This window comes from Pogona vitticeps, chromosome 1 (assembly GCF_051106095.1).
Source record: "Pogona vitticeps strain Pit_001003342236 chromosome 1, PviZW2.1, whole genome shotgun sequence".
Lineage (NCBI taxonomy): Eukaryota > Metazoa > Chordata > Lepidosauria > Squamata > Agamidae > Pogona > Pogona vitticeps.
Genome location: NC_135783.1, coordinates 219,950,302 through 219,964,507, shown reverse-complemented (window position 1 = coordinate 219,964,507; position 14,206 = coordinate 219,950,302). Strand labels below are relative to the sequence as shown.

Below are 14,206 nucleotides of genomic sequence, written 5' to 3'. Positions count from 1 at the left end.
CTTTATCGCCTCCCTGTTTGGCTTCACTCTTTGAGGTGCAAAGAGAGACAGATGTGGTATCTGGCAGGCTTTCAGTATGTTTCTCCCCACCCCCACCCCTTTTTAAGATACACTTCAGAGATTTCAAAGCATAGTACCCTCCTTCCATTAGTAAGAATTGCTGCTGGAATTAAATACATCCTTTGAACATTCAGTGGCTACTAGCAACATTTAGGGAAGCCACAAGAACTGTTTTGCGCACCTTTGTTTCAGGCTGAAATATTTTTGGTTGTGCCTAAATTCAGCACGACAGAGACAGATTTCTGTCTGTATTTAAATACGCTGGTTCCTTATACTGTTTGTTGTTGTTGTTGTTGTTTTTTAGTTTATCTACTGCCAGGTTAGTATGAGCACTACTCTGGGAAATTTACAAGATTAAAACTCAAAACCCACAATAACAAAAAAAATTTTTTTTTTCAAAAACAAGGCAGCAATCCACAGACAATGCTTACATCATAAATATAAATAACCCTTAAAAAAATCTAGAATTAGTAAAAAAGATAGCATCCAGAAGATTCAATTCTGAATGGCAGCTTTAAATAATTCCATTCTTACCAGCTCCCTGGTAAAGACCTATCAATTTTAGTTCTTTGTCTGTACCGCTCTTCATGGGACTACACACTCTGTATCATTTACAGCCAAATAGCGCCATGACACCTATTTAAAAGCAGCAGAATCCAACGTACCAATTTACTAATTTATCTGGATGGTTGAAGCTGAAAAATATCTTTTCCTACCAGACATAGTGCTCTTAATATAGATTTTTTTCCCCCAGATAAGGAAGGCAGGCACACTTCTTTGGAAGGACAAGGCTGTGTCATTGCTGAAGGTACCCTCTACGTGAATCAGCCATGCTCAACATTTTTTGTGGCCATGGCCATAAACACAGTATGAAAGAAACATAGGCCAAATCTGGATTGTATAAATTGCTGTTTCATAAGTTGCATAATGAACCTTATAAAGCAGTGTGTGAAGAATTGTTTCCAGTCTACGGCTCTCTTCAAATGTGCCAGCCCCCCCTAGGGAGGGCCATGTGACCCCCATTGAGAATGACTGCTCTAAATCACTGGTTCCCTGCCTTGAGTGACTCAATGTTGCTGGACTCCCCATATCTCTGACTATACTCGGCTGGGCTTCTGGGTGATAAAATCCAACAACATCTGAGGATACAGGTGTGGGAATCATCATCTAAATCAATGGTTCCCAAACTTGGGTAACCCAGGTATTCTTGGACTACAATTCCCAGAAACCTTCACCACCACTATTCTGGCTGGGGTTGCAGTCCAAGAACACCTGAATAACCCAAGACTGGGAAGCACTGATCTAAATTGTTTAAGTTTCTGTGTCGTTCACAGGGTCATCTTTCAAGGACTACATAGTTCTAACTGCACAACTTGAAGTAAAGGCCTACTCTGCAGTATTGATATATGCATGCTCAAATCTCACTACCTAGAAAAGGAACACAGGTTTGCAAAACTGCCTCTGACTGCGAGGCAATGTTTATTTTTTAAAAAATTTCCAAGTCCTAGGACCTATACTGGAAACTCTTGCCTCATCAACATTTTACATTCTAAGCTTACTGCTCCAGCCTAGCCCGTACGTACCTGTGTTCCAGCGTTGATTTCAACAGCCCCCAAATGATAAGATACATATAAAAGGCAAGGCTTAGATAGGTTCCTCACAGGCCAGTCAGGTCAGCATTGCTATGTGGCAGACTGTATTAACCTTTCTCACTCTTTTTTCTGATGGGTTTGGCTTGGTCACCTTGCTGCAAGTCCACCAAGCAAAATGTTTGCAGCAAGAAAAACCATGCATATTTCAAAGAAACATATTGCAGGCATACAGAATTGGAAGAAACCCGAAGAATCCTCTTAATTCAATATCCTGGTGATGCAGAAAATCTGCAGCATCTCTGGCAAAGACCATAAAGCTTCCACTTAAAAACTGCTAATGAAGAAGCCTCCACTATCATCTCAGGCAGTCTTCACTGGCAAAATTGTATATCATCATACTAATGTTTACTCAAAGTTCCCTTTTTTGTAATTTGCACATTTTGGTTCAAGCCTTGTTCCCTAGAGCAAGAAAACACAGATTTGCTACATCATTTATCTGACAGTTTCTTCAAATATTTAGGGATTATTTCTTGATAGTTTCTTTTTCCAAGATAAATATACCCATCTCCTTCAGCCTTTCCTCATAACATTTGCACTGTGAAATGGAGGAACACACAGGCATAAACACTGGGGGAAAATCTTTCCTTACTGAACAACATAAGATTTTGGGTTGTGTGTGTGTGTGTGTGTGTGTGTGTGTGTGTGTGTGTGTGTGTGTGTGTGTGTGTGTGTGTGTGTGTGTGTGTGTGTGTGTGTGTGTGTGTGTGTGTGTGTGTGTGTGTGTGTGTGTGTGTGTGTGTGTGTGTGTGTGTGTGTGTGTGTGTGTGTGTGTTTGAAGCCACCATATTAAAAATATTAAAAGAAAAACCAGTATTCATAGCATGATCTCAGGTAATACATTTGAAAGTTATTTTTGTTGTTGTTGTTTTCTTTTAGTATGCTATCGATCAATCACTCAATCTATATCATTCAGTATTATCCATTATTTTCAGTATCCACGGGAGCTTGGAACCAATCCCCAGTGGATAGGAGGGTCCTACTGCATGTACAGAAGCAGTCAACAGCAACATAACACTTTACATTTGCTTTGAAAAGAAGAACAACTTTTGTCAACTAGTGCCAACTGGACTTTTAAGAAAATAACACAAAGGAGAGACAACTGCTATTTAAACCTGTTTCCAACACTGATGTGTCTTCCATATTAGAAGATGTTATTCAGAAATTTGTCACCAAAAATAGCATTGATGTGCTGCTTAAATGCAGGAGGTTAGTAAAGTCACATTTTCACTACACAATTGGTTCTAAAGCATCCACTTATATAAAAGACATAAGCAGACTTTTGGAAGGTAGCATGATTGAAAGAGAGAACCACAACAGTCATCAATGGCTATAAGTAAAAACATTGGCCAAAAGAAAAAAGCACAGACTCCACCATTCATTTCTATAGGGGAGATACCAAAGAAATTTGTCATCAATCAGAACAAGAAGGCAGTTACAGCCACTGTACAAATAAAGCCAAAAAAGATCTTCAAGTCTGCCATCCTGTTATCACTTCAGCTATTCATATACCCTATACTCTCACCTGTCTTCAGGGCATTACAAATGGCAATGTGTCTAGACATTTTCTAGCTGCTTCCCTCCAGTTGTTTTAAAAGACACAGGTAACAGGAATCCAGATTGGGAAGGGACCAGCCCACCGCAGGTGTGAACATAACATACTGCCAGTTTTCTCTTAACCATTTGCCATCTCTTTGAAGTGGCTGACTTGACAGGTGAGAGATGCTGCTGTCTTTCATGCGTACTTTCAACTGGACAAGAGGGTGGGAGCAAAATGATTCAATATGAATTTGAAATCAAGGAAAATAAGTTACTGTGCTGTTCATAAATAGCAACAGCAGTATTGCCTCATTTGATTTCCTGCCCAGTTCATTTGGGTGAAAGCAAAGAACTGTCAGCAGTTTTCCAACCTGGATCGCTTTAAAAGGCGATTAGACAAATGTATGGAAGATAAAACTATCAATGATGATGGCTACATGCTACCTGCTTATTCCCAGGCAAGTAGATATGGGATTGCAGCCTACATCTGTTAAGCTAAACTAATCTTCTATCATGGATACTGGACTACACAAGAAGGGAAAATATACAAATATATCCGTTCCTTTTTTTTTCTGAGTATGAACGTACTGAATACACAATTCGATCTAAATGAGTGTCTTGCCTTTGCTTGGTGCAGGTGTTAAATGACAAGGACTAGTCATAACCAATGAGTTCAGAGAGGGCCTTTTTTGTGATGGCTACTTGAGAGGAAGGTCATTTACCTTTGAGCTCAAAGTCCATTTGCACGTTTTCTGCTATGTAATCTCTCTCTTTTTCGACCCCTTCATTCAGAAGCGTTACAATTTCCCTGATGACACTTAGCTTGGAGATGGGCCTGGCAGAACTGGCAGGCTGGAAGATTGTCTAATGTGCTGTGACTGACATGTAATCAACATTACCCAACATCATGCACATTTCTGTGGAAGAGAAGTGGAGATAATGTCACTTCTCAAGGTAGCGGCCACAATATCCAGCTATCCTGTGAACAGTTCCATAAAGGTTTAGTGGGGCTTTAATGGGTAAGGAGGGAGCCTAGATACAGAAGTTCTCTATCTTCAGGCCTTTAGTGTTGACTGGTTTGCTGGAAAATAGCCACTGAGCATTAGTATCTGACCAGTGCTCTGGACTAAACAAAATGTTATTGTCTTCTCAGTGGTGTCACACTATGACATAGGGTACATTTTACTTTCTCAGAGTAGCCTACCTTACAAGTTGTGAAACCGATTTGCTGCTTGCTCATTTGAGCCACTTAGCTCCTTGTATGTATGTATGTATGTATGTATGTATGTATGTATGTATGTATGTATGTATGTATGTATGTATGTATGTATGTATGTATGTATGTATGTATGTATGTATGTATGTATGTATGTATGTATGTATGTATGTATGTATGTATGTATGTATGTATGTATGTATGTATGTATGTATTGCTGACTCAGTATTATCTGACCCAGTGAATTAGGTATTTGGCTGCAGAGCCAGAGGTTGGGAGTTTGATTCCCCACTATGCCTCCTATGAGTTAGCCTATGTGACCTTGGGCAAGCTGCACAGTCCACTTGAAGAAGGGAAGAGATAATACTTCTGAATTCTCTCTATTGCAGAGTTTTGCATTTTGGTTAAATTCCTCTAGCTACAAAGCTGAAGTACAAGGATTCACAGAGAAGAATAGCTTCAAATTCCCTAGATTGGTCCACCCATTTTACTCATCAACTGGCACTTATATTCTCAACAACTCACTCAGGAACATTTGTAAGAGAAAGAATAACAGCTATTTGCTTTATTTACAGTTGTGAGCAGATCAAGCAGCAAGCTGATAAACATGACTGCTTTCAGCAGCAGATCCAAGAGAGTTGGGGGGGGGGGAGCTGAGCAAAGCAGTTGGGTTCTCTTTGAATTCAGAGGCAGGGAAGGAACAATTGGTTAATGCTGGATAGATTGACAGTCACCCCAGCCCAGAAATATCTTTTCTAGCCCAACTTATTAAAGGCAGCATGCAAAGTTGCAAAAAACGCCAACACTCTCTACTTAGAAAATCCTTAATGGGTCTCCAGAAGTCAAATTGATTTGATAGCACATGGTGATGATGATGATGATTGTTGTTATCTTGCATACAATTTCATGCTGCTTTGCTAAGTACATTCCTTCATTCACTGTCATCCAAAAACAGTAAGTTTACCAAGCCATGGCTAGAGCTTGTGACCCACTTAGCCAGACATGTCTCACATGTCATGCCTTGTGGCTGTCAGGTGCTGGGCAGTCCTTCCCCACCCCACTCCCTTGTGCACCATTCACCATGGACAGGCTTTATGGATTTTTGCATGCAGTTTTCATGTTATGCTGATTTTTATTCTGAGAGACAGTAGCCTTCTGAATAAAACAGCATAGCTATTTATTGCAATGAACGGAGAGAGGGTGGGGAGGAATTCTTTTTTCGACCGCAAAGTCCAAAAATGCCCCCACCCAACAGTAGCTATGCTGACTGTGGATTTTTTGAACCTGTAGACTCCACCCTTACACCCTCCCAAAAAAAAAGAACTTTGCCCATCTCTGGCAACGACAAACATCAGGAAAGCCACGCTCATGGAAGCCAAAGGCCCATATAGGCAGGCATGTCTCCTCCCCCATAGTAGCCGGCCAGATGTTCTGAGAAGGCCCACAAACAAGTATGAAAGCTTCTGTTTCCCCTTATTGTTTTCTGAATAGCCTGTGATACTCAGGGGCACACTGCCTATGGCTGTCAATTTAGCTGACAGCCATGCTATTCCACAAATCTACCTGCCCTGCTTCAAAGCTGTTTGTTAACTATGGATGTTCATAATCTGTAAATTCCCCCCCGCCCCAAGAACTGTAGTGAAACAGGTCTCTATTTTTTGTTTTTCCTCTCTCCTTTCTTCCCCTCTTTCCTCTCTCTGTCATTCTGTACAGAGCAGTACGTTCCACGATCTCTCTCTCTCTCTCTCTCTCTCTCTCTGTGTGTGTGTGTGTGTGTGTGTGTGTGTGTTGTGCTGTGTTGCTCAGAGCACTGAACAAAAACCTAACTGTCAACAAAAGGTGTTTTGTTTTCTCACCCACAGCTGCTCTCCTTCTTCTGGCAGGATCAGAACTTCTCACAGTTTATTTCCCCATTATCAGAATCTCTTGCCCCCTTTCTGTAGTCACTCCTTGTGCTATTTTGGAATTTCACTCATCCAGCATTTGCATTTATAAGGCTTTGGGAAGAAAGCAGCTATGCTCAATCCTGAAATAATCAGGTTTTAAATACCTGATTTTTTACAAACTTGAATGGAGTTGGATGTCGAGGGCAGAGTTTGGAAATTGCTTCCTCATCATCTTCTTCATCTGCTTCATCTTTGTCTTCTTCTTGCACTATGGTTCCCAGAATTTCTTAGTTTCCATGGCCATAGTTACAAGAGAATTCTGGGAGTTGTAGCCCAAAAAGTAACATTTCCAAACTTTGAAAATAACTATCCTAGACTGAAAGTTAAATTACACAGTCCCAGAGATGCAATGTCACTATAACTGTCATGCATCTATCCATGGAATCCTGGAGTTTGTAGTTTGGTGCTCCACTTGTGTTATAGAGCTCTAGTGCTTCAGGGATGCTCAGATAGTCCCCTGGTTCTGTAGAATGGAGCCATGACAGCTGAAGTGGTACCAAATGCCATAGCTTACATACATTCAGAACCAGACTATTAGGTCCATCTTGTTCAGTAGAGTACACACCAGCCTGGTGCTCTCCAGATTGCTCCTGAACAGCAAGATTGCTCTAGGTTGATAGGAGATATGGTTTAGCACATCTGGAGGTGGCAGGTTGAGACGGGCTGACCTTCCTGTTGTATCCTGTTGTTTCTGTAGGTGTTGCCTCCTCCTCCAGTGAGCTCCTTACCCTATTTTCACATTTCACATCCTCTTCTATTTTGCTTTACTCCACTCTAATTCTGTTCAGCATTGCCTACATACAATCTGAAGCATATACATTTATCACTCCCTTTAAATGTAAGTGTTCCTTTTTGGCAGACTGATTTAAAAGCCACATCTTGTTTATGACTAACCCACAAAACAGAACCGTTGCCATACAAAAATAGGAACACACCGGTGGACCGATGGTCTATGGCTGCTATCCTCTGCCCATTCTGCATCTCTGCACCTTTCAAGCTTTGGGTTTCTGCTGGCTGGTGGTCTTAGTGTAAAGTCCATTGTTGTTGTTTAGTCGTTAAGTCATGTCTGACTCTTCGTGACCCCATGGACCAGAGCACGCCAGGCCCTCCTGTCTTCCACTGCCTCCCGGAGTTTGGTCAAATTCATGTTGGTACCTTCGATGACACTGTCCATCCATCTCATCCTCTGTCGTCCCCTTCTCCTCTTGCCTTCACTCTTTCCCAACATTACAGTCTTTTCCAGGGAGTCTTCTCTTCTCATGAGATGGCCAAAGTATTGGAGCCTCAGCTTCAGGATCTGTCCTTCCAGTGAGCACTCAGGGTTGATTTCTTTCAAAATGGATAGGTTTGTTCTCTTCTGCAGACTCTCAAGAGTCTCCTCCAGCGCCACAATCCATGATGGGCTTTTCTTACTACTACATTTCAATTTCTTCTCATTTTGGATGCTGTTGTCTTCCTGTTCTTGCTTGGCCTCAGGTTGTGAAGGGATTGACACTACTATGCTTAGGAGAGGCTCAACATAGTCAGTACCATCTGACACAGTCCCTCTTTTGTCAAGTTTCTTTTGTTAACCACATACCTTCTGCTGACTTCATCTTTCTTTGAGTTCCTTACTTTATAGCTTTTACTACCAGGAGCATAGCCAAGCAAAATAGTCTGTTCTGTTCTGTTCTAGAGTCCAGTTTGTGCCTTTTCTGTTTGGTACTCACCACCATTGTCCATCTGAAATGCCATGGTGTCCTCTCAAATTTGTTGCTCACCATGAACACATACTTCTCAAGGGTGTTGTGTGTCTCATTCTTTTCCTTCGGCAGATAGGTGTCACAGTATCTTGAAAAATAATCCACAAGTTTTAAAATGTATATGTCGTGTTCTGGTAATGGCACATTGAGTGGTCCACACAAGTCACTGTATATTAGATCCAGCACCTTGGTGTTCCTTCTCTTGGGCCTTAGTTCCATCTTTTCCTGTGATACAGCTGATGCAACCTATTTGCATCAAATAGGTTTACCTTTATATGCACAGCAAGATTGTGGTTCGGTAGCTGTAGGATTGAATTGCTGTGTGCAAGGTGACTGACAGAGCTCAAGCATGGTACAAAAAAACCATGCAGAGTAAGAATGTTGTTCTCCCTTGTGTGTGTCAATAGCTGAAAATAATATTCACATAGTCCTGGTAAAACTTTGAAACATTTAAGTATAACAGAGTATAGAATAAACTAAAATTGCTATAAAACATTTGTACGTGACATAGACTTGGGTGTTTGACGGATCCACAATAGAGATGGGCACTTACTGCAGTTCAGCGGTTCGTCGCAGTTCAGCAAATTGGGCCCACCAAAAAGGTGCAGCAGCAAATTGCCTCTATTTAAAGGCTTCCTTTGGGGTGCCTGTGACTTCTTTGCTTTGCTGTATACCAATCTATAATAAAAACAATTAAACATATTATATATCAAAACTATCAACAAAAAAAGAATCAAAAATAATTTAAAGGGACATTTTTTAAAAAGGTATTGCATTGCCCTCTTAAAAACCCCACTGCCTGGCAAACAGTTACTTACTAAATGCTGGGCTGAAGAGAAATGTTTTACCTGACCTTGGAATGACTGCAAGGAAGAGGCCAGGCTGGCATCCCACGGAAGGGAGTTGCTGGAAAAAAACATCTTCTTACCAGTTTGGGGGCTGTACCTTTCTTAGTGATATGTTCTTAAATTATGCTTCAAAATTGTTTTAAATTCTGCCTTTCACTCTCTTTTAATAGCTGATCTTGCCTCATATCTTATTTGTATCTTTTATTTAATATTACTCTGAACTTCCTCAAGTTCCCTTTGTGAGAGGAAAGAAACACACATACATCTAGTGGTAGTAACAGTAACAATGTAGAATTATACCACTGAAGTCCTATTGGAACGGTTAAAGTCATATGACAGTATGATGGCTGCCATATTGGTTGAGGTTTATTGTATTTTCCATGGAGATGCTCTGGCAGCCTCAGTGAGGCCTGGGCAACTTTCACCTTTTTGAAGCCCCTCCCCTTGCTCAAAGCAACCAACTGCTCTTCACTAACAAAACTGCCACATGTGATTTACTATGGACAGCAGCAATGTCTGCAATTGGTAGTCGTATGGTGTGTGTTTTTAGAAAAAGAAATGGAAGATGTAGCTTAAGGCCAAAGTCTGTCCTTCTGGCAAGGTCTCTTATTGCTCCCCTGCACAAATTTGCCACCAAACAGAAGCCAAAATTTGAAGCTCCTTCACGCTTGAGACTGCAGCCAGAGGGCTCTGCTAGTCCCTCCTCTGATGGATCTTGCTTCCATGTACATAACATTATGTAGGACTCTGAAAAGTGGTATTCCTACTGCACCATTACATTTCATGATCAAATGGAACACCCAAGAGTTTTATGCTGACACATTTACATATTACAATTTTATGCAGCAAGAATTTGTTTTTGCTGTGTTGCAGTAGAGATGGGCACTTTAGCACCTTGGCACATTTCAGTGGATTGGGCCCGCAGGTGTTGCACAGGCATTCTGGATTCCACGCCTGTGAGCACCCCATTAGAAGCAGCAACTCAGGCTTCCTTACCCTGCCTCCAGCTCTAAGTGGGCACTCTCAGGAGGAGGTGGGGCGCAGAATCCAAGGTGCCCAGACAACACCTGTAGTGTCCATCTCTACATGGTTTATATATACAGTACTTGGAGAAATTAGGATGGAAATGTTTTCCCTACCCTAGTCCCTTTCTTCTGAGATAATTGAAATAATCCTCCTGTGTTCCTCTCTGCCATTGTATTTTCCTTTTCCTTTGCCTTATGTGTTGGATAACCATAGGCTAGAGTTTGGCTATTTAGATTTCCCAAGACCTTCATATCAAGGTGGATGGCCAAGATGCTAAAGTTAATTCCAGTATTGTTGGAGACAATTTTGTTTGTTTGTTTGTTTAGTGGTGACTGAAAATGCCAAGCAATTCAGAACACAATCCACCCCTGGCATTGTCACACTCAAGTGTGTTCCTCACACACATAGGCAGAGAACCTCAAGCCCTCTTTGTAGTCTCTAAATTCTATCCTGATCCAAGGAAAGAAGCCAGACAGCTCTTTCTTAGTCCAAAACCTCCAACTAACATGTTCTGCCTTAATATTGAAGCCATAACTGTGGGCAGCTGGTAGCCATCCCATGGGGCACCAAACAGAATATTCTCTAGTATGCAAGGAGTCACCTCAGGCACCAGATGCCTACTTGTTTTTAGCATTCAGGTCTCCTTTGCTGGCAAGCCACCTGTGCAGCAGATTTAGCACACAACTGTGATTTCTGACGCCTCTCGAGCACAATTGTGTGCCCGTCCAGACTGAAAATAATTCTGCCAGGAAAGAAGATTAGCCAACCTTAGTATGACCTTTTGGCTTGTCACAGGATAAAAGGCCGAAGCCTGGGTCTGCAGGCACAGTCGCATGTTGCAATATATAAGGCGAAATCCTGTTGCATAAATTTACACAGGTATAACTCAAATCAAGCACTGGAAATATTGAATGGAAAGAATCCTATTTCCTCCCTCCCTTTTCAGATTCTGAGGCTCCCCAGAGCTTCCACTGTCAGAGCCCCAGGGAGCCTCAGGACCTGAAAAGGGTTGGGTGGGGAGATAGGAAGCTTTCTGTTAGTTTACATTGAAGAATTCCAGCACATGAACTGGGTTTTTGCTATATAAATTTTACTGTAGTATATAAACCAAAATAAATTTGGGTTGACCCACAACAAATACTAATACCATCAGAGAAAGTGCAGGCTCATGTATTTCATAGCAAAACCATTCATGGTACGCAAAGAAAAGAAGAAAGAAGGCTGAAGTTTGTATGCAGAAGCAGCCACTTACTCCAGACTAGGAAACACAGTAAGTAACTTTGCTTTATTGCCACCCTTAGCTGGGTAGGTGACTTGAGGCAGACTTGAGATGCTGTGGTACAAACGTGTGCAAAGTAGGGGAACTTGGGACCAAGTCCTAACTTTTGACATTCAGTTCTCAGGGGCAGAGGGAGACTGTGCCAATTCTATAAATTCCTCTAATATTCCTGCCAACAGGCTTGCAGAAACCGCAGTGTTCTCTGTAGTATGCTTTGGGCTGTAATTCTACCCACACTTCCTTGGGAATAAGCCCCCATTAAACTCAGTGAATTTAACTGCTGATTTGGCAAAACGCACCACTCTCGCTCAAGGTTTGAATCTGATTCGTTTCTTTAGACACTTCTTTTCCCACATGCTCAAAGTCCCATAAAGGAAAAAAAGAAGAAGAAAAAACCACCAGATAAATCCATTCCTTTGTCCTTTACTTCCCAAAGTCATAATCCATGTAGAATTCTTCTCTCACCTCAAAACTTTCCGCTGTGGCTGTTAATAGTCTTTGAACATCAGAAGAGAGAAGACTCAGGTTTTTCACTCCTCTAACGGTACTTACAAGGCCATTCTCTCTCCCTCTTTAGTTTAAAAATGAGGTTGATAATGATAATGTTCCTCCCATAGAGAATCTCCTACTTTTTAATGATACCCATAGTTTCCCCTTTACATAAATGACTAAATCCTCACAGAATCTCTATCTTGATTAGCACTCCTGCTAGTAAAATTTCACATACTAAATCAGCACCAGCTGTAGCAAGAAAGAATGAAAAGGCAAGTGTAAATGTTCCATATGCCCTCCCAAATTGGCATCTGTGTCAGTAACCCTGTGTTCCTTAAACAATTGTATACAGACATTTTCCTAAGTGTTGTTGCTCACAGGATTTTGCAAGTGAAATTCCCTTTCTGGTGCTATACCACTGAGATGCTAAAACTGAATGCAGGGAGGGAGGGCGAAGTAACCCCTTACCGTTTCCTTTCCTGTATCTAAGCCATGTGGAGCCAAATTAAATGGAATTATCTGGAGTTTACTGTACCTTATCTTGACAGCCACTCAGTGTAACATGTCACAAGCACAAGCACATAAGGGATGCAAGGAGTTTTCTAGTAACCATGAAGGAGAAGGTTATTTAGCAACGCAACATAAAAGGGGGTATTTCAAAGCTATCGTTTTAAAGAGAATTAGAAGAACTCAGAGTAGACATTATAAAATACAGTGCTGGAAAAGCACGAGTACTCCATGTCAAGTTTTGCTCAGCTTTGGCTAGGGGGCCAACCACATCCCGTTCCGGAGAGAACACCACATCTAACCCTGTATTATTATGACACACTTTCAGCAGGGCAACCTCTAAAGAAAAGCATTACTTATTCCTGATGGCGCTGCAAGGATGCCCATGGATTCTTGGAGCCTTGCTCCAAAAGGAGGACAAACATATACTAACCAATTCAAAACATGCCGTATGGCTCGTGAGTGGTAAAATGAAGATGCCAACATGTTTGTCAAGAACTATTTGGGACTTAAAATATCAGGTTCTGGAAGTTTCATTTTTGCACATTTCTGTAGTGTAGTAGGCTTCCCCCCTTTCCCCCATTTTTTTGTAACTCAAAGGGAGACTGAGGAAACTTATGAAGGAGAAATAAAAAGTTGTGTATAACTTGGCTTGGTGTTGCGCTACTCAGATTTTTCCAAATGACTTGGGTACATTTTGCTTCACCGTCTTAGCTGTAGTTATCTAATAAGCACTTTCTGCCGACCAGTGTTGCAATAGCAGTTTTCACAGTAGTTCTGGTGTCAAATTGCCCTTTCCTCAGCAGGGATTGTTAAGCCTTTCTGTATTGTACTTCCAACACACTCATGAGCTGGAGTTGGGAGATATAACATTTTCTTTGAAGTCTGCATTTCAGAACACACTGGGATGCAAAAAGGCTCCAATTCCTCAGTAGTTAAACAATTCTGGTGCACAGGGACCAGGGCTAAATATTGTACCAAATTTTCTAATTATGTCTGTGTGATATTTACCATACAATATTAGGTGACAGCAGATTCTAATCAGTATAAAGCTCCTTGTCTAAACAGGGTATCTGGACTTGGAAATATTCCGTCTGTTGCCTCAGAGTTCTCCTCAAGCAAGCCACCAAAGAAGCAGGAAATGTTGTGAGGCTTCAGGATGTCTTTCTGTTCCTTTTTCAGTCCTCAGAATAATTATTCCATCCTATGTTTTAGAAACTGATATGCTTGAGATTAGGAGCTGATTTTTTAAAAAAATATTATTGTTGTTATTTTGAGAGCGAGAATTTAAGCATAACCCGACAGGAATTTTGGTGATTCACCATCAGGACCAGACAGAAACCCGTCCACTACCACAACTGCCTGCACCCCATAAGCCATCTGCCTCCCACTCGGACAGTCTTTCAGCAGAAAAAATAACTTCAGATCTTTTCATCCTGCCTTTACTACTTTAACTTAGTTGCCCAAGAGACAATCTGTAGTGTACTCAGAAGGTGGAAGGACAGTGGCAAAGGAGGAGCTGCACTGGTGGTAGCTGAATATTGCCCCCATTGTGACAGTCATTTATGTCACTTTTACTTATTTTGCCAATGCACTGAATCCAGAGTTGTTCCTCTATAAATGGACGAGCACGGAAACTATCACCTAGAAGAAAGTGATTCACCCTCCCTTGCATCTACCACACCAGATCACCCACTGTTGGGGCTGGTTCCCTGAACTTCTAGATCAGTGATTCCCAGCAGTGACTAACCCAAGTGTTCTTGGACTGCAATTTCCAGAAGCTTTCACCACCAGCTGTGTTGGTCAAGGTTTCTAGAAATTGGAGTTCAAGAACACACGGTTTGGGAATCAGTGCTCTAGAGCAGATCTTCAGCAGCATAGCAGGCTGCAAGGAGAAAGGGA

The 14,206-nt window shown here is 41.5% G+C and overlaps 1 protein-coding gene across 3 annotated transcripts in view; it reads right to left on the bottom strand.

Annotated features, from left to right (window-relative positions):
- QTMAN (queuosine-tRNA mannosyltransferase) overlaps nucleotides 1-14,206 on the bottom strand; it is a 383,269-nt gene that overhangs the window by 48,042 nt on the left and 321,021 nt on the right. For 2 of the 3 annotated variants that reach the window (XR_012082012.2, XR_012082011.2), the window contains exon 12: nucleotides 8,706-8,830. Coding sequence is in view for 1 of the 3 variants with exons in the window: in XM_078376897.1 (XP_078233023.1) it covers nucleotides 8,774-8,830 (57 nt within the window). In the remaining 2 variants the exon portion in view is untranslated. Of the gene's footprint in view, nucleotides 1-5,014; nucleotides 8,831-14,206 lie in introns of those variants that run through there. The other variant, XM_078376897.1, reaches the window with a different exon arrangement.